The 20,705-nt window shown below is 37.0% G+C and overlaps 1 protein-coding gene across 1 annotated transcript in view; it reads right to left on the bottom strand.

Moving 5' to 3' along the window:
• The window catches only part of LOC134614864 (protein-glutamine gamma-glutamyltransferase E-like), a 33,137-nt gene extending 12,792 nt beyond the window's left edge, over window positions 1-20,345 (bottom strand). Inside the window, exons 1-7 of the mRNA XM_063459106.1 lie at window positions 20,306-20,345; window positions 14,855-14,995; window positions 12,340-12,582; window positions 9,026-9,144; window positions 6,538-6,666; window positions 6,181-6,358; window positions 966-1,101 (exon numbers count right to left, since the gene is read on the bottom strand). Coding sequence (XP_063315176.1) covers window positions 966-1,101; window positions 6,181-6,358; window positions 6,538-6,666; window positions 9,026-9,144; window positions 12,340-12,582; window positions 14,855-14,995; window positions 20,306-20,312 — 953 coding nt within the window. The 5' untranslated portion in view covers window positions 20,313-20,345. The remainder of the gene's footprint in view (window positions 1-965; window positions 1,102-6,180; window positions 6,359-6,537; window positions 6,667-9,025; window positions 9,145-12,339; window positions 12,583-14,854; window positions 14,996-20,305) is intronic.
• Window positions 20,346-20,705: the final 360 nt, after the last annotated feature.

Genomic DNA, 20,705 nt, shown 5'->3' with positions numbered 1-20,705 from the left:
AGGAAAGAGACAGATAGAATGAAAAAAAAAGAGAGACTGGTAGAAAGATTGATGGGATAGACTGGCAAAAAAGACACTCGAGGGAAAAGGGCTGACAAAAAGAGACTAAATGGTGATGAGGTATGAACCAGGGAACATAAAAAAATAAAGAGCTGAATCAGACTAACCTTGAAATGATATGTCTTACCTCTATTATTTGCTATGGTTGGGGGTGAGGTGGCACAGATAAAGAACTAGGTCATGACCTTGCTACACCAAATGAGTTCAGTTTAGCTTTAGTTGTACTGGGGTGAGATGGAATTTTGTTGATATTAAGTTCCCTGTTTATGACAGGCACCAGGCTAACATTGGCTGTTCAATGAGACACTCATTTCACTCCCATTAGGTTTATATGGGAATAAAACAATAATAATTAGTTGCTTGTAAAGTGTTAACATGGACTTGTCACTCAATCCATACAGTAGAGCTAATTCCAATATAAAGAAGCACAACAAACTTCTAGAATTTTTCTGTTCGTCTTTTTTTTCCTTAAAGTGACACTGTAGGCACCCAGACCACTTCAGCTCATTGATGTGGTCTGAGTGCTGTGTTCCAGAGAACTGCAATGTTGGCATTGCAGCTCTAAGTCTCTCCTCAGTGGCTGTCTATCATGAGGACCTCCAGCTCAGATTTTTCCCCACGTGTGGCACTAGCTGCGCATGAACATTAGACCCCGCTCGTCATGGGACGGAGGAGGGGGCGGAGCTTTTACCCATCGCTGAGGGACATCGGCGCTGTAATCAGGTAAATAAATAAAGGGTTTTGAACTCATTATTTAACGGGTAGGAGGGTGTGCAAGGGAGGGGGGAAGCAGAGGGATCGGTAGTACCAGGAACACAGCTTTGTATTCCTGGCACTACAGTATCCCTTTAAATGTGAATTTCACTTTAAATTTTCATTTTAGTAATTAGCCCTCCTAGTCTTACCATATGCTGTCATCATGAATTTCCAGGAACTTTCCTTCTGTGTCATAGTGCATATCCACATTCATGTTACCGTCTGTGTTGTGGGCGGAGTTGAAATTTGTGATTAACCGGGTTGGAATGCCCAGACATCTCAGTACTAATAAATTATTCAAAAGAAAACAGATAATTATTATGTGATTGTTTTTCAAGAGGGGTGGAACCTCGCATGGAAACAATTTCAACGACTGGGTACGTGTTAGCTTTCTTTACAGCACTTGGCAATAAAAGATAATGATTCATCACGTCTCCACATTAATTTATTTTTAATTATTATTATTATTACGGATTATAACAAGTTGTCCATTACCATTTTATCTGCCAGAGACCAGTAAAGCAATGACATTATCATATTTTCCTACTACATTGACTAGTAGCGCATTATAATTTTAACTCATGGATCCATCTGATCTGGCGTATAATTAGCTGAATTTAGCTTTTATAATCTATTTAGAACTATTGGGGTCAATTCACTTACAACACAATTTGCTTTTGCAATTTTGTCCATTTGCATTTAACTCAATTCTACTGCATCCCATTGTTAAAATATTCATATAATATTCACTAAACGGATCCCTGCTATTTTTAAATGCATTCCATCGTTGGAGATGGAGTCATCTGAACTAAAATTGCTAATAAATTGCAGTCAAATTGAAAATGAGCTTCTTCGCAACAAGAACAAAATAAAATATGCCAATATTGTAAATGCAAGTTAAGGGGGGCATGGAGTACCATTAGGGTGGATTAATATTAGGAAGCTGGCAGAGTAACGTCCTAAAGTGAGAATTGCTGGAAATTCAAAGATAATTCTAATTTTAGTGAATAACCCCTTTAGAGTTTAACAGTTTTAAACTTAGAATGTAAGACTAAAGTAGCTTAACTGGAAGAATATCTGAGTTAGATAATTTTTCAATTTCAGTTATTTTGACCTTAAATTTGAAGTGAATAACCCTGTTATTTGCAAATCTATATGAGGGTCTATATCAGAGTAATTGAACAAAACTAAACCAATTTGGTTATTTATAAACCGCCAATACACCCACGTTATCCCCTTAACTACACAAGACAGAAATATTCCATCACGATTCCCTTTTATTTCTGAAGTTGTGTCCCTAGGGGGTTATACAGAGCTTTGGCTACATTCAAAGGATAACCGAATGGCTATTAGAAATAACCGAATTTGTCTTTTGAGAATAGTCAAGTTACTTAAGACAGACAAATTATGATAACCAAGCTCATTTCAACTGCTGTTAGGTTGTCATTCGGCATTTAGTGACTAGACCCCTACTGAATGTTTTTTTGTTTTGTTTGTTTACTGGATATATATCTTTATGTTCACAATATGCTGAAGACCAGATTTCAGCTTTACATCATTTATTACATCAAATATTACACTGTAATGTACACATTAGATAAAATAGCTATTGTTTGCATGCTTCTTCTTTCATAGCAATTTCACATTTTATAAATGCCAAAATGTAAAGTTAAATCACATATCATGTGATGAGATATGAGTTAGCCATGCTTTTTTATATTTTAAAATAAGATTTCCAAAAATAACAATGTTTAGTAAATGTATCTATTAAATTATCTATCTATTAAACAGAATTTAACCACATTTTAATCCATGGCAAAAACGTTAGCACACTATTTTTCATTAAATGAATATATTTTATGACATGATAACAAATAAAAATAAATTGCTAGTTTGCACTTTAAACGCTCATAGAAACACATACTGGGTTATTCACAAAAGTGAGTACAATACAAAGTGAATTTAAAGGGACACTATAGTCACCAGAACAACTACAGCTTAATGAGAAAAGGCAGTGTTTACATTGCCCCTAGGGACACCTCCAAGTGGCCACTCCTCAGATGGCCAGTGGAGGTGCTTCATGGCTCAGTGCTGCAAATTAAGCAGCCCTGACATTCAGCGTCCTCATGCTCTGCATGGAGACACTGAATTTTCCTCAGAGATACATTAATTCAAGGCATCTCTATGAGGAGGTGCTGATTGGCCAAAACAGTGTTTGGCTCTGCCCCCTTGCTGATTTTAGCCAATCCAATGATTTCCCCATGGGAATTTTGATGATGTCACCAAGGGGGCAGGGCCTGTGGAGAGCTGAAAATAAGGGTTTTAACCCATTCTGAGGGGGCTAAGGGAGGGGGGCAAGCCACCTAAATGGTGTGTTTTCACTATAGGGTCAGGAATACATGTTAGTGTTCCTGACCCCATAGTGATCCTTTAAAGTGACTTTCAAATTTCAGGTCAAAACAGGCGAACTTGAACAATTCTCCTAGTCAACAATGCTTGCAGATTGACTACTTTGGCCTTCAATTAGGAATTCACTTTAAATTATCACCGTAGTGAATAGATCTTATATTAAAATTCACAAAAGGAACCACAATTGTGTCTGTATATATAAGTGTGTGGTGGAGTTCTCACTTTAGAATGTTCAATTTCTGCTTGTCAATTATTATGGTGACATTTACAATGCATAATAAATGATTTACAAGCCGTGCGTTAAAGTATATATTTCTGAAAATGAAACCAGCATTTAATGAATTTACTGGGAGTTACAATTGTAATGACATAATGATCACTCAGCATAAAGATTCCCTCTTGTCCCTAATACTGATTGCCATCTTTTCGCTCAATCTACAATATCTCTGTTCAACCAATCAGCAAGGTCATTCGGTACAGAATTATTTCGCGTTTCAGTTAGAGATGTTCTGCTGCCCTTAGACAAACCACTGTAAGCTTTCATCTTATAAAATGACTGCTGAAATTTAACAGTGTAGAAAGTTAGAACGTATTATTATTTATAAAGCGCCAACAAATTCCACAGCTCTGTTCAATAGAGGGACTAACAGACAAGCTTTTGCAACAAGACAGGTTGGATTGACAGGAACAGAGGGTGTTGAGGGCCCTGCTCAAACAAGCTTATAGCCTGGAGATTCTGACACTAAATCTAAAAACAAATGTTTTTCTTAAAGGACCACTATAAAGCCAGGAAAACAAACTCGTTTTCCTGGCACTATGTACTCCTTAGGTCCCCCCTTCCCTCATGATTTAAAACCCCTTCAGCCACTTACCTTTATCCAGCGCCGGGCTACCTCAGCACTGGTGACCTCTCCTACCCCTTTGACGTTGCCTCCCGAGTGGAACCGAATGCGCATGCGCGGCCAGAGCCGCACGCGCATTAAAACCGCCCATAGGAAAGCATTACTTAATGCTTTCCTATGGACGTCAGCATCTTCTCACTGTGATTTTCACAGTGAGAATCGCGGAAGTGGCCTCTAGTGGCTGTCAATGAGACAGCCACTAGAGGCTGGATTAACCCTTGTTTTTATACATCATTGGAAAAATGCCATTTAAACAAATGTATACCACACCCGTCTGACACTGCGGACATAAATTAACCCAATAGTGATAGCTGTAATTATTTAGGCATGCAAATCATCCGATGTTGAATTCATGATGGAAATAAAAAAGTGACTGGCACCAAAATGTTATGTAGTGACTCAAGATGAATGGTGTGGTAAATCATCACTATTAAACGGATGTACTCACCTACATACCTTAACGATGCAGTCCAGATATAAAGTATTTTGCCAGCTTATTGGTGTGGCCCAGTTAAAGTCTTGTTAATATAGAGGCAGAATATTCAGAATACAAAGTTCTACTGTTTGTCTCATGTCAGCTATTAAAGGAACACTGTAAAAACCATAACCACTAAAACTTGATGTAGTGGTTACGGTGCCAGGAGTTCCCTGGCTCCCCCCCCCACTGATCCAACAGACACCTCCACTATATCCTATGATGACCTCTATCAGTCTCTATTTGAGCTAAGCCGTGCAGCGTAGGGATTAGTTCAATGGCTAAGAGCGATCAGCGCTAGCCATGCACTTAAAGCTAGAGAGCTAGTAGAAATCCCTGCTTAGCAAACTGTAGTGCAGGCTTCCCAGATGTTGCTGAACTACAACTCCCAGGATTCTATGAATAAAATAGACAGGCTGAGAATCATGGGAGTTGTAGTTCAGCAACACCTGGAGGGCCGGAGTTTGGGGAAGCCTGCTGTAGTGGTTATGATGCTTAGAGTGTTCATCTAAATACGCAATTAAACTTCAAAGCAAACATTGTAACTGGAAGCTCTGTTTTAGAGTCAATTAATTGATTTTGTAAAGCATTAAATGTTAAAGTTATCAATGACAATTTTTTTTTGTAATATTTGTATGAAATTAATTTTTCTTAAATAATAAAAAAAAAAAAAAAAATGTATCAATAAAGGCCAATTCATTTTAACCTCTGACACTATAGCTCTGGCTACTAGCCTAGGCGCCAAGATTTTTGTACATGATAGAGTTTACAAATTGATGTGTAACTAAGAGATTTTAGCAGATGCCAAACACCGAACTGACCTTACATTGGACAGTTAAAAAAAGTTTGCAAATTTTAGTTTGTCTGCTCTTGAGGGAAAAAGAAAAAACGGTTTGATAGCCGTAAAATCAGCCAACAAGCAGTGGATCAAAAAAATTAATAAATACATTAAAAAAAAAAAGGTATTTTACGATTCCCCATATCACGTATCAAATGAAACCCCACTTGTACCTCCCATCATTAATTTAATAAAACTAATTTAATAAAGAGTGTATAGTGAATAAACAAGGCATATTTTCTGACCTGTTACACTGTTGTCACTTGACCCTGGTCCTAGGACATCTAGATGACTGATGCTTTTCCAATTTACAGTTTGGAGTTATTTTGCAACTAAATCAAAGGTTGTTTAGAATTTAATTCATTTAGTGAATAATGTCAACGCTATATTTTTTATACTATCAGGGTTATTCGTTGAAGTGTGAGTCCCAAGTGAATTCAAAGTGAATTTCACATTTAAGGCCAAAGTAGCCAAAATAGAAGCATAACGGACTAAGAGATTTTTTTCATTTTGGCTATTTTGACCTGAAATTTGAAATACACTTTAAATTCACTCTGAATGTTCACTTTAGTACATAATCCTCTCTGTGTTAATTTGAAGATACTCAAGAACGAAGGCAGCTGGTTTTATGCCATTTAGTTAAAAAATAAAGAAATGCAATCATATGATGGTTTTAGATAATTCGGGCATTTCCCAGATATGAAGAGATTTATTGTGCATACATTGAAAAGGTAACTCACCTGTGCACATGACTGCAGCAAAAACCCAGCATTGGCCGTACTTCACCGGTTTATAATCATCTTTTTGCCAGCTCCAGAGGATTTCAACACTCCCATTCCAACTGTTAGGGTCAACACCATCAGCAAATTCTTTATCCCATTTTCCTTCCAACACTCCAAAGTCTTCATTGCTGTTGATCTAGAAGGTATAAAGTAAAACAAAATATCATCGGAAAAATTAGAAATCGTAAAAAGATAGACAAGAAATATTAGCAATAAAAATGTACTAAAGAAATACATATAGTACTAATTTAATTAAAAATGTAATAAAAAGTAATGTTCTTCGGTTTAAACAAAATTCAGAAACACGTTCCTTACCATCGCACTAACAACTCGCCCCACATATATCGGGCTGTTTCTCCTGGAGCAATCGGAAACTGGATCATTGTAGTAATTCAAATTTCTATCCAATATGTCCATACATATATTCAGAATATTGTTTTCAAACTGGGGGGAAAATACATAACAAAAATTTAAATTAAAAATACATTTGTAAAATCCTAGATAAATATGCCCTAAATTGTATTATGACCAGTTTAGGGTCTTTAAGCACCAGATTGTTATTATGGCATTAAATACAAAACACCTAACATTTGAAATGGACAAAGAGGGACACTTTGATTTTAGGGGTGTGAGTGGGGTTATGGCCAAGGGCGGGCCTGTTTGGAGAAATTTTACGTGACTTACTAATAACAATTTGTGCAACTAAAATGTAATTTAGAACAAGAACAATGTCTCTTATTTACACAGATTAATTTCTAAACACGTTTATTTGTAGTTTAAAGACACATTATTGGGAGTATTATTGCTGTGGAGTTCTGTTATACACTCAGACACACCAGCAGTATGGGTCTCGTAGAAAAGTAGGATATTAGGAGAGAAGAGAGGGACAGAGGGATATGGGCCTCCTAAAAAGGGACACAAGAGGTATGTTAAATATAACAGGTCTTTAAATGGTTAAAGGGACACTCCAGGCACCCAGACCACTTCTGCCCATTGGAGTGGTCTGGGTGCCAACTCCCACTACCCTTAACCCTGCAAGTGTAATTATTGCAGTTTTTTTATAAACTGCAATAATTACCTTGCAGGGTTAACTCCACCTCTAGTGGCTGTCTGCTAGACAGCCACTAGAGGGCACTTCCTGGTCCATAGCACAGAAAAACAGTGCTAGAGCGTCGCTGGACGTCTTCACGCTGTGTGAGGACCTCCAGTGTCGCTCAATTCCCCATAGGAAAGCACTGAAAAGCATTTTCAATGCTTTTCTATGGAGAGCTCTAATGCGCATGCGCGCATTAGGTCTCCGCAGCTGGCCGGCAGGATCAATCTCGCCCACCGGCCGACGTAATGGAGAGGAGGAGCGGCGGCAACCCGGAACCACCGCCGAGGGAAACAACCACCGGCGGGGGTCTCAGGTAAGTGACTGAAGGGGTTTTCACCCATTCAGCAACCGGGGATTGGGAGGTGGGAGGGAGAGGTAACCTGCAGTGCCAGGAAAATTTATTTTTTTCCTGGCACTGGAGAGTCCCTTTAATAGTCTGTTTTGCCTTAGAAAAAGCATGCTCCTGAAAGGATTGTAACTGTAGCTATATGAGTGAATGACACCTAGCTAGGGCTTGCTTTCTGCTAGATCAGACAGATTCCTGTCAAAATCACTGTCAGGATTACAAAGCAAAGCCGGAGGATTATCTACAGTTTGTAGGGATGGGTCAGTATGAATTATTTATGATATTATGATGTTCAAAGAGGCAGAGCAAAACCAAATAATTTTTTCAAGCTATGGATAATGAAAGTATTTAAAAGGGAAACTTCACTTCTCTGAAACTACACCATTGAGTAAAACATGGAAAATGTACCTATAACATGTGGTAATCTGTTTTCATATGACACTCTGTTTTTATTTAAAATGTATACTAAAGATGTTGTAATTGTCATCACTACCCAGTTAAAGCTTGGCACAGCGAAGGCACAAATCGCATTTTGGGAGGAGAAAGATTAACTTTGTGTGCACTCTACTTCCAAAATAGGCAAAACATTAGGTATCACTGTTTAGTAGATACACCGCACAATGACTAGATACATGCATTTTCATGCATGTATTTATTGGGAGTATGGGAGTATATCTAAAAACAGTTTGCAAAAGTAAAAGTTCACTTTGCAAGCCTTTCCTTTCTTCCTGCAAGAGAATTTCAGTGTCTTCAATCGGAACAAGCCTATCAGAGGTCCCAATCTGTGCAGCCAAAAGTGTCTTCTGTATGCGTGCACGTCAGCTCGTGTGCGCGCGCATGCACGCGCAAGAGCCGCAAACTGATCTGAGGTCTTTGGTGGCTGGTCTTTATTCTGATCTAAAATATGCAGGCGGGCGGCAAATGCGCTCAGGAAGATAAGGGGAAGCAGGAAGAATCTCTCCTTTGCTGTTTGATTGACAGCCGGGGGTTTCATTAATTATTTATAAAAGTGGAGATTTCAAATAGAAAGTGGGACACTCCTTACACATACGGCACTTCAGCTTGGGTGTGAAGTGGTCCTTTAAATGTAAAGTTTATCTGAATTCATAGGCAAGGTACAAAGCTCACAAATCTGCTTTTAGCTTGCCCACTTGTTCAAAGAATGCAAATAAAATAACAGGCACAATGCGTAAAGGCTGACAGATCCACCTGAATCAAGTTAAATTAGAATGTTGATTAAAATATAAAATGTATTTTTAGCCAACCCCACCCAGAAAAAAAAACATAATTAATATTGCTATTTAACAGCCATATTATCCATAAAGGCGTTGTGAAATGTCACATCAATAAATATACATTACCTGTCCATAATTCCATCCCAATGAAGATACATGTTTCTCATTCCCCATGAAAATGATACCATGGTCATTTAGCACATATTCTTTCCTCTCATCTTCATTGGCCATGTATACATCATCATCTAGGGACAAATAATACAATTTATCCATAACTATTGAGTGGCTATTAAAAAAGGTGCTGTCACTTCTCTGGAATTTGAAAAATGAAACAAACATTGAAAATCACCTATTACTTGTGTTAAATCTTTCTTTTTCATGAGCTCTGTTATCTTTTACATTTATATTAACAGTTTAGTAAATGACACCATCATCTATTTCTGTAAATGAAGAGCAGAATGAGAACATAACAAGTCAAGCAATGTTCAAACAAATTATAGAGAAAAATTAGGTCTGGCCATCCAGATAAAGTAGGCACACACCAAGGTGCTGCCACTATTTTATTTGAAGGACAAATAAATAAAGCTTTATTTATTTGTCCTTTAAATAATATCCTGGTAGCACCTTGTTGTGCACAAACCTATTTTTCTATAATTTGCTTCATTTATACACTGCTTGAACTACAGTGGGGAGGTGTTGCCGCACAGTTCTAATTTTTTGTATACATTATTTAATTTGCTAGGTACTACAGTTACATGAACCTCTTTTTTACTTTTTTATTGAAACATAATTTAATTTATCCTCTTCTTTATATGCTTTCTCTATGCTGACTGCCATGTTCAAAGGACAGAGCTTATAAAAATGGCCGACAAGGAGCTAAGGTGGAGGCACCCAGTTGCAAGATAAAAAGGTGTGTAATTTAATTTTTTTTACAATAAATTTAGAAAAAAATGCAAAAAATGTGATGCTACAACCACCAAGTGTCAGGTCACTCCACACAGCACAAAACACTGTGTTAATTTTTATTAGTGATGAAATAGAATTGTATTATTACAAACAATGTGTATGATGTAATTTTAGCTACAAAGGAAAAAGGTTATTGGAGAAATGAATTCCTTTAAAATCAACAAACAATATAAAGTTAAATCCCTTATTACTTGTAATATGAAAAACATAATTTATTCACTTAGTTGTCCATGTGTTTATCAGTATGTAGAAAAGACATCACGGGCATTAAAAATCAGAATAAGGGAACATATTGGTAACATTTAAAAAGAGATTCATGTTCCAAAAAATGTATCCCAACATTTTGCAGAATTCCATAATGGTGATAGTAGTGATCTAAAATTCTTTGGTATACAACTAGTTAAAACTCATTGGAGAGAGGTTAGTAGAGAATAAATGAAAGGGACCCTATAGACACCTAGACCACTTTAGCTCATTGAAGTGGTCTCGGTGCAGTGACCCTGTCCCCTTAACCATGCAATCTTAATTATTGCAGTTTCTACTAAACTGCAATAATTACATTGCAGGGTTAAGACAGCCTCTAGTGACTGTCAATCAGAGAGCCACTAGGGGCCATTCCTGCTTGTTAGGCGACTTTTGTTCGTTTAACTGATGCTGGACGTCCTCATGTTCTGCATGAGGACGTCCAGCATTGGTCAAATTCACATAGGAAACCATTTCAGTGTATTGGTCCTCATTTAATTCTTCCTCTGAAAAGGTTTTACGCTGTTTATTTTTAAAGCATAAAACACCACTTTTTATTGCAACAGTGCATTAGTAAAGATATGTTTATTTCTAATTTAATTTAAAATGTAATCTATTGCAGCCATCAGTGATATGGATAAGGGCCCCATACAGTAATGTACAGATATGTCACTTTCTTTTTTGGCACTTCACTAATACAGCTCTTTTGAATTATATTCAGATTAAGCTCCAGTATCTCCACAATTTTAGGGTTGGCAATACATATGGTGGTAGTGGTGGCAGTGATATTCACTTTAAAGTGGCAGTCTGGAAACTAGCACGCCATATTAGCGACATATGCCTGTACTCAAGCTGACTCTAGCTGTGGAGAATCTGGTAATATAGCAGGGGAGCATGAAGAACCAAAAATCCACTGTCTTGGCCTACTCCTTTGGCAATGGCTGTGAGGGGGTCATCCCTGAGTTGGCACGGAGATCAAAAGATATCCCTGCTCAGCCCAATAGCCCATAAAATACTCAAGGAATGTGATCTTCTCCTCTGTTGTGTCTCAGATCACTTTAACAGCTCCTACTTTGTCCCCCTGCACTTCTAAATGACTCACAGTACCACAGCTAGAGCTCTGAGTTGTTAACTGAATACTGGGACTGTGAGGGACCTCTTAACGTGATTTGCACCCGATATATAGAAACATAGATACATAGAATGTGACAGCAGATAAGAACCGTTGGCCCATCTAGTCTGCCCAATTTTCTAAATACTTTTATTAGTTCCTTACCCTATCTTATAGCTAGGATAGCTTTATGCCTATCCCACACATGCTTAAACTCCTTCACTCTGTTAACCTTTCAGTTGGAAGGCAATTCCATGTGTCCACTACCCTCTCAGTAAAGTAATACTTCCTGATATTATTTTTAAACCTTTGCCCATCTAATTGATGTCCTCTTGTTGTCATAGTTTTTCTTCTTTTAAATATAGTCTCCTCCTTTACTGTGTTGAATCCCTTTATGTATTTTAATGTTTCTATCATATACCTCCTGTCTCATCTTTGCTCCAAGCTATACATGTTGAGATCTTTACACATTCCTGGTAAGTTTTATCCTGCAATCCATGAACCAGTTTAGTAGCCCTTCTCTGAACTCTTTCCAAAGTATCAATATCCTTCTGAAGATACGGTCTCCAGTGCTGCATACAATACTCCAATTGAGGTCTCACCAGTGTTCTGTACAATGGCATGAGCACTTCCCTCATTCTACTGCTAATACCTCTCCATATACAACCAAGCATATAGGTCCCCACCAGAGATCCTACTCTCCAGATCACTCTCCACTCTTCCAGCACACACAGGCACACTCAGCCTCAACCCCCTCCCCCCCTCATCACATCACACTCAGCCCCCTCCACACACAAGGCTCAGCCACTGTACACACTCTCCCCATACAACACTCAATCTCCCCTACACACATAGAACATTCCGCCACCTCACACTCAGAAAACAAATCCCAGACCTCTAGGAAGGAGCCCAAATTTGACATCTGGTTTCGAGCCCTGGGCAACCATAATCCATCTCTGGGTTTTATTGATATTCCATAAATGCTTACCAACCCATCTTTGAGCCCTTGGAATGGTAAACAAGCATGTCTTTATTGTAATTTTTGCCCACAATTTCAAAAAGAACCAGCCGAGGTATGTTCTGTTCATCTATACATAGATCTTATAAAATTAAATATTACCTAGACACCATGGATTGAAGAGGAGTATGAAATTTCCAAGTGAGTAGGTGGTTGTCTCTCCCATGATAGAAATACTAACAGAGATGTTGTATCTTCCTATGATTGCATTTGCTGGACTGCTCATGATGATTTGCAGATTATTCCCAGGTCTCGACTCCAGCACAGCACACCACATTCCACTGGTCCACGAGTTTGACAGGGCAAATTCCACACTGATGGTAGAACCTTGGGCATTTTGTGGACCTTCAGAAGACAAATACAATAATAATAATATTTTTAAAAGAACTTACTTTTTCTTTAGTTTTTTTTTTCTTATACACCAGTGTCACAAATACAAAATGTTATTTGGAGCATTGTGATCATAATTTTTAATAATACTGCTTACATTTTACCAATATTTAATACATTCTAATAATACTTTTAGAAAGTAAAACTCTTGTAATGTAGTCAACATGGTAAAACCTTTTCTAAATAGACTGAAATTGCTAAAGAAAAATGTAATTTCAATTGATGAAGTAAAACACATTTAAAAGTCATAATTGTCTTAATATATTATCTACATTACTCCAAAAAGTATTCTGGAATAATTTACTTAGTGCTTTAAGTTTAAGGTGAAATGGATGTTGGATCTGACACCCTTATCCCTTTGTTTTAAATATTTTAATAATGTAATGTATTAATACTATTCAAATTGCATTGCATTTAAACACATCTTTTTTTCCAAATCCTCCAATGTCGGTGTGTGAGGCTGGACAGGAAGTGGAAGAGATCACTTCCAATCTGCCCACTGACAGCCTCTCACACAGGAAATGCCTTGCAGGAGGAGCAGAAACAGCACTGAGTGATTTACATTGTATAACAGATTCTGCAGTTCTACTATCAATCTTAGGGGTAGGAGTACTTTCATATAACCCTTTGAATGCCACATGCCCTAAACACATATGGGGGATTCTGTGCCTAGAGGCACCTGACACATAAATTCATCTCTGGCATCAGGGCAATCCTGGCACCATAATCACTACAGCATGTTGTAGTGGTTATGGCAATTGGAATGTTTGTTTAAATCTGTCAGTGTTGAGTATGGATGTGTTAAAATGCATAGAAAGAGCATAGACATGGATGGGCCTATATCCACTGACGTACATACCGGGCTGTCACTCCAGGGGGCCCGGCCACCCTCAGACGCCTGCGACCGGATACCCACCATTATCTTTTCTGGCCCCAGCCGCCGCCATCCAAGGGGTCCATCGGGTGGCCCATGCTGTCAGGGCCACCCGATGGATATGGATTGTAAGGGGGCCCGGTCAGCATGACCGGGCCCCCTGTGATGACATCACAAGCTGGGAGGAAGTGACCGCACGTCACTCCTCCCAGCTAACACTGAGAGCCGCGCGGGAGGAAGACCAGGGAGTCAGAGTAGGAACTCTGACTCCCATCCACCTGAGCCACCACTGGACCCCAGTCACCCTCCTGCACCTAAGAGGTAAGAAACAGGAGGGTGACTTAAATATTGTGTGTGTGTGTGTGTGTGTTTGTATGTATGTATGTGTGTGTGTCTGTGTGTGTGTCTGTTTGTATGTATGTCTTTGTATGTATGTGTGTTTGTCTTTCTGTATGTGTGCCTGTCTGTGTATGTATGTGTGTGTGTCTGTCTGTCTGTATGTATGTCTGTGTGTGTCTGCCTGTATGTCTGTGTGTGTGCTTGTCTGTTTGTCTCTATGTATGTATGTATGTATGTGCGTCTTGTGTGTGTGTGTGTGTGTGTTTATGTATGTATGTATGCATGTCTGTATGTGTGTGTCTGTCTGTATGTGTGTGTGTGTGTCTGTCTGTCTGTGTCTGCCTGTGTGCATGTTTGCCTGTCTGTTTTATGTATGTATGTGTCTCTGTCTGTATGTGTGTGTCTGTCTGTATGTGTGTCTGTGTGCCTGTATGTATGTGTCTGTATGTGTGCCTGTATGTGTGTGTCAGTCTGTATGTGTGTGTCTGTATGTGTGTCAGTCTGTATGTGTGTGTGTGTGTGCCTGTCTGTGTCTGTGTCGGTCTTTATGCATGTGTCTGTGTGTGTGTGTGTGTCTGTCTGTATGTATATATGTGTGCCTGTCTGTTTGTATGTATGTGTGTGTATGTGTCTGTGTATATGTGTCCATTTGTGTGTGTGTGTCTATGTATGTATTTGTGTGTGTGTGTGTCTGTCTGTCGGGGGGGGGGAATAGGGAGGAAGATTGGGGGAAATAGGGAGGGGGGCCCAAGGATCAGTTTCGCACCGGGGCCCCATGGATTGTGTGTACGCCACTGCCTATATCTCAAATGCATAAATATTACATAGAGGTTCTACAACATGTATAAGCCATACAAGATCTTGTATGAGCTAGGGAAAGATACATATCCTTTCTGATTTCATGGGACATGTGTCATTAAATTTAAAAAAAAATTAAAATGTGTGTATATTGTATAAGTTGGGGAATTAGTATCTAATGGATTAGAGAGTAAAACAAAGAGAAATTAATCATACCTGTCTCTACATTAAACACAATACTCTGCCAATCTTTGATAGGCATGGTAAATTCCAGTGTTAGCATGAATGATTGTCCTCTTCTCAGCACCAGATCAGACGTGTTGTACATATCTGTACGGTGAGCCTTTTTGTTGGATTCTAGAGAAATGTAATAGAAGAGATGAGGTTCCAAAAAAAAAACACAATAAAAATAGTGATGAATTTGCCTTTATTGACACGTTTTAAAGTAACAATAAATAATAATTTGATTTAGCAGGATTATACTTTATTGCCAGATGAGTTTTATAGAGATCTTTTCTACAAACAAGCCTCTGAACAATAGCTATTAGCAATAAAACGTTAATGATATAATAGTATACTCTCTGTTTGTGGCCATTGTTATGTAAAACTGACGTTTGCAACTTCTAACATTCTATTCTAACAGGCTGTAAAAAGCACAGAATTAACAGGTGTCCCTCCACACACTCCCCACCAATTTTTTTTTTTTTTTTAATATTAAAATAATTCCTATAACTCTATTTAGTTTTACAAATTTTCTTCATGCAGTTGTTAATTTTGCTCAATTTGTTTCACCCAACTGTTTTTATCAACGTTATTCAAATAATGTGATTATTTCATCACAAACATGTTTTTAATGTTGAAATTAACTGGGTTTAGGACAAAACATAAATTCAAATCTAACATGAATTTAAATCAATATCTATCATCTATCTATCTATGTCACTTTTTAAAGGATACCACACTATGGCCGTCCTTTTTTTCTTTTTTTATGATTTTGGTGCAATAAGTAATGTAACTTTTTCCTGGTTTTGGTCTTTACGGTATTTTTACACATGAATTTAGTTTTAGCTTTTGTACTATTTTGTTCTTTATTATAGCAGCACCTATATTGCACATATTTTTGCTTTTCTATCTTTTTGCTGTCCTAGCATATTCTCCTTGCACATATCCTCACACCCAAACAGGCATGCTCTTAATAAAAATGTATTGTGTGTGTATAGTGTGTCAATGCATTTATATACACACAACACTTTTACATGTAAACTGAAGGCAGTCATTAGTGCATCATCGTTTTAAAAATGTTATTGTCCCAGCAGCAAACGTGCTGAAGACTGATGATAAAATCCAGACTATAATATTATTATAGAATATTCCCTTTAACTGATATGCATGAGTGACTAACAATCTGAGATTATTTTTTTTTTTTTTATAGCAGGTGAGGTACCTCCCAGTTTTAATCAAAATACATATAACAACAAGTTCTTATCCCTTTAATGACAATAATAATACGTGTAATCACAAACTCACTAGCCTAACCCTCAAAGCCATTTTTTGTGTCTATGTAATCTTTTGATCTTTTGGGTAGATGACAAGTCCCTTTGAACGCTTAAGTGATGAAGTATACAATTGAATTATATATGTGTTTAATAATCTTTAATACACATAATGCAGTTATTAGAATGAACAGTTCTTGGCAATAATTCTATGTCTTATTATTTAGATTTGAATGTGTCTCACTGATTCCTCATTTCATGTGCATACCCAGAGAATGTTTTCACATAGCAAATTATCATTACTTTTCCGACTCATCATCACCTGCATTCCATTCCACAGAGAGAGGAGTCACTCAGAGCACATGGCAACAGTGACAAGTGCAAGAGTATGCAATACAAGAGAAAGTATTGGCAAAGCAAGCACATGTAGAATATTTATGTATTTATTTATTTGTGCGTTTAATTATTTTGGTCTAAGAGGCTTTTGAATTCACTTAAAAATCCAATTGTCATGATCAAATCTGTCCAGAATTGTTACATATTTTAATATCAGTTGATTAGATTTGTTTTCTAAATAATGTATTTAAACATGAGCAATGCATTATAGTTCTCACTAGTCATGACAACTCGTATTTTTTATAAGGGCCAGAGACAGACTTATATAATCCTTGGCATATTTAGGTGTACATTGTCATGAGTAGTTATAAGGACATTATAGTCACTCGGACGAGTTTATCTCAATTAAGTGGTCTGGGTGTAAAAGGCTATTAAAGTTATTCCAGGGATTTGTTATTTTCTAGTGGCTGTCATACTGACCGTAAAACTTTGTTACGTGACATGGAAGTCCCGCATATAAAAGCACTGAGTCGGCTTTCCCATGGCGAAGTGTAAATGTGTGAGGGGCACTCGCCAAGCATGCACATTAAGTCCCAAATGTTCCCCCCTGAGGAGACTATGCCTCCTCCGTGATGTCAACGGAGGAGGAGATGTCAGCAGTGCTGGGAGAGTCTCAGCACCTTTTGAAAATCTAAGTATAAAGCTTTCATTTTTTTTTTTTCACTTGGGAAGGTGACCTGAATACCAGCAGAGACAGGGACAATATAGTGTTAGAAAGGGATGGGCTGAAAAGCTAAAAACCAATAGAATGTCTATTAAAAGTAAATTAGATATATAATTTTTTTTTAAAACTGACATGTTTTTCTTGAAAATAAATCAAATGTACTTTATATTCATAAATAAACTATCCATATGTATTGTTGTGTTATAAAGTAACAATTGCCCTGCCATATTAGTCCATCTGTCTTTATTTAAAAAATGGTGAGATAATACCACCTTTGACACTTTACAGGAGCCTGTAAAGCTTAATATATAGAGCTGCTGAATAGAAGCAGTAGTAGGACAAAGTATGGAGGGTATAGAGAGGGATCAGAGAATGCTTGAAGGCCATTTATAGTTTTTACAAAAAACAACAACCCTTTTTGCTGTATATGAGTATTATGCCATCAAACAGTCAAACATTCTACATTCTGCTGGTGTTTTTGGACATTTGTATTTCAAAGAATATATGGGGATTCTTTTCATATACTCATGAGCTGGGGGACTAATTCCAGTGGGAACTCTTCCTTAGGATTTTACTATAGGTACATTGTCTATGTAATCAGTATATTAACAAATTAAGTTCGGAATATCCAGGTTTTTCTTTTTATGAGATATGATAATGTGACAAGCTGCAGGGCAGACGAGTATTTCTTCTCATCTTAGTGCAATAAATAAATGATGCAATGCCTACGACCCATTTAGGATCAACAGTGGTGCAATATGTCATTACAATGTGATCCTCGGAGAACTCCATGGAGCTGCCACACTATGAAAACTTCAACTCACCAGTATATATAATGGTGCATAGAATGCCATTGGTCCTTAAACAGACACTCCACTGCCCAAATAGTAGATATATCCCTAGTGAAAACATGCATGCATATAATTATGCATTTTTTCATTGGGGCAATATCTAAACAACAGCCTAAAAAAAACAGCCTTTTTACAATATACCATGTTTGGGAATGGGAATGTTCTAAACGAAATAATCTAAAAACTCAAATGCTCGGACTAGTAAGTTCTTTACACCAGAATATTAAAGAGATTAGCCCACAAATGTTCCTATTTAATATAGGCCTTCCTACACAGGATAACAATTTAAGTAGATTCTTGACTCATGTTTTCTCTGCAGTCAAAATTAGCATCGCTAGATGCTGGAAATCTTCTGTACCTCCCGACTGGATGGAAATTATGACCCACATTGAATTCCAACATAAAATGGAGATGAGTTATGTTTTTAACCCACAACCTAGGAAAAACGAGAAAGTTTGGTCCCTCTGGACTTCCAAATATTCAAATCTGATTTAAATGTATCTCTGTACTGTCCTTTTCTCTCTCATCGGCCCAGGAGGGGGAGGGGAGGGGAGGAGAGGGAAAAACCTTAATTTTAATTTCGATCTCTCAATTTGATATCTATTTTATATTTATATTTGTGATAGTTATATAAGTTAAAAAATCCCTTTCTCTCTTTCTTTTTTCTCCTTTTTCTTTTTTCTTTTTCTGTTTGTTTGTGTGTTTGTTTTTAATGTTCATACATAATCTAAATATTTTTTATAGATATTATCACTTATATGGTACATATATATTAACATGGGATGTAATTACCTAACGGTATAATTATGATATGCGTAGAGTGATGAAGTCTATATGGTATAAACAAATGTAATTCTATGTATGTCTTGAAAGTTTTTTCCTGAATAAATACGATAAATATAAAAAAAAAAAACAGCCTTTGCCAGCTCTTCCCTTCTTCACTAGTCCAGACTTTCTGTGGATGTCCAAGTCTTTGCAAGGCAGGTACTCTGAGATATTGCCTGCCTATTGAGTTAGCTCCACTGAGCTAAGCAACCAGGAAGTAACTGGGCCAATTATGTTATTGACAGCTCATGGGGGTGTAACAAGATTTATTTAAGAAGAAACAAGATCTATTGAAATCTGCACCTTTTTTAAAATTCAAAAGATGTCATATGTTGAAGTAATTTAGAGGGTAGAAAATAAGCCTTTTAGGCTTAGGATGCAAGTCACATACTCGCATCTAATCGACATAAAAGTGTTTGATCAGTCAGTTTTGTGTGCGTATTATATATATTGTTAATATAAATAACTAATTATGTAATTCATTCATTAACCCCTTCCCCCAAACAATTTGTATATGTATTATAAAATAATTCAAAATAACATTTTACTCAGGTGCAAACATTTAAGCAAAGCAATCCTGATATGGAAATAAAATCTTCAGCTTGGCTATAATTAAAGCATTACTATATTAGCCTGCATTGCACAAGTCGATTTTAAAATTCACTATAAATCAATGTTACTGTATAAACTGTGTTTAACCCCTTAAGGACCAAACTTCTGGAATAAAAGGGAATCATGACGTGTCAGACACGTCATGTGTCCTTAAGGGGTTAAATCAGTATTGCTTAAACTATTACATAAACATGTCAGAGGCATTTTTCTAAAGCTTTATCATGTAATCTGATTTACAAAACAAATTAAAGTACATTATCATTATGTTTTCTTCTTCCAGAATAAAATGGTTAAAACAATTTAAACCAACTCTTGCTTATAGTTATATTTAAATAGAAGGTGAATAAAATTGAGTAAAAAAACAAAAAAAACCATAAAATCTTAGGTGGTTGTTATTTGTTAACATACGCAATTATTCTACAGCAAATGTCATGAAATTAAATATCAAAGCTATCAGGTCATTTTCCCAACATGAAAATGCACCCAAGACATTTTTTTCAATAAGTAAATACTATAACCAAAATGATTTTCTGTTCCATATACACCTTTAAGCAGAAGCCATATATTAGAATTGTCTGTATAGAACAGGGGTAGGCAACCTTCGGCTCTACAGATGTTTTGGACTACATCTCCCATAATGCTTTTACAGCCATATTGCTGGCAAAGCATCAAGGGAGATGTAGTCCACAACATCTGTAGAGCCGAAGGTTGCCTACCCCTGGTATAGAAGTTTCATACCTAAAACACTATTATCAAAAGAAAATTAAATCTCAAATGTATTTAGTTGGTTTATATTTGTACAATTCACTATTGTATCTTGACTTACCTTCCATGGTAGTTTGATATTCCTTTTGCCAGATGTGTTGTGTGTGAACACCTGTGATGAACTGTTTGCTAGATGGGAATGAAACAATATTTGTATGTGCTGCACTGTCCTTGCTATTAAAATTCCTGTGACTGACTATTTTATTAGACTGTTAATAGCACATGTCTTTATGCTAATATTGGAGATTTACTTCCTGGTTAATTCACTTGAAGACTCAGAAGACCGGAAGTGCCCAGAGACAGATTCCATTCCAACACCGAACGTTTCATGTGTTTGGTATAAATTCCAATGTCTACGAGCAAAAGAGATTGTCACATTGCCATCTAAATACTTAATGTATGACTTAACCCTGTGTTTATATCTTAACGATAGCTTAAAATAAATCTTATTTTACAAGCTC

The sequence above is a fragment of the Pelobates fuscus genome, chromosome 6, assembly GCF_036172605.1.
Source record: "Pelobates fuscus isolate aPelFus1 chromosome 6, aPelFus1.pri, whole genome shotgun sequence".
NCBI classification, from domain to species: domain Eukaryota; kingdom Metazoa; phylum Chordata; class Amphibia; order Anura; family Pelobatidae; genus Pelobates; species Pelobates fuscus.
Note: the sequence above shows the minus strand (reverse complement) of the source record. Positions and strands in the feature narration are given on the sequence as shown.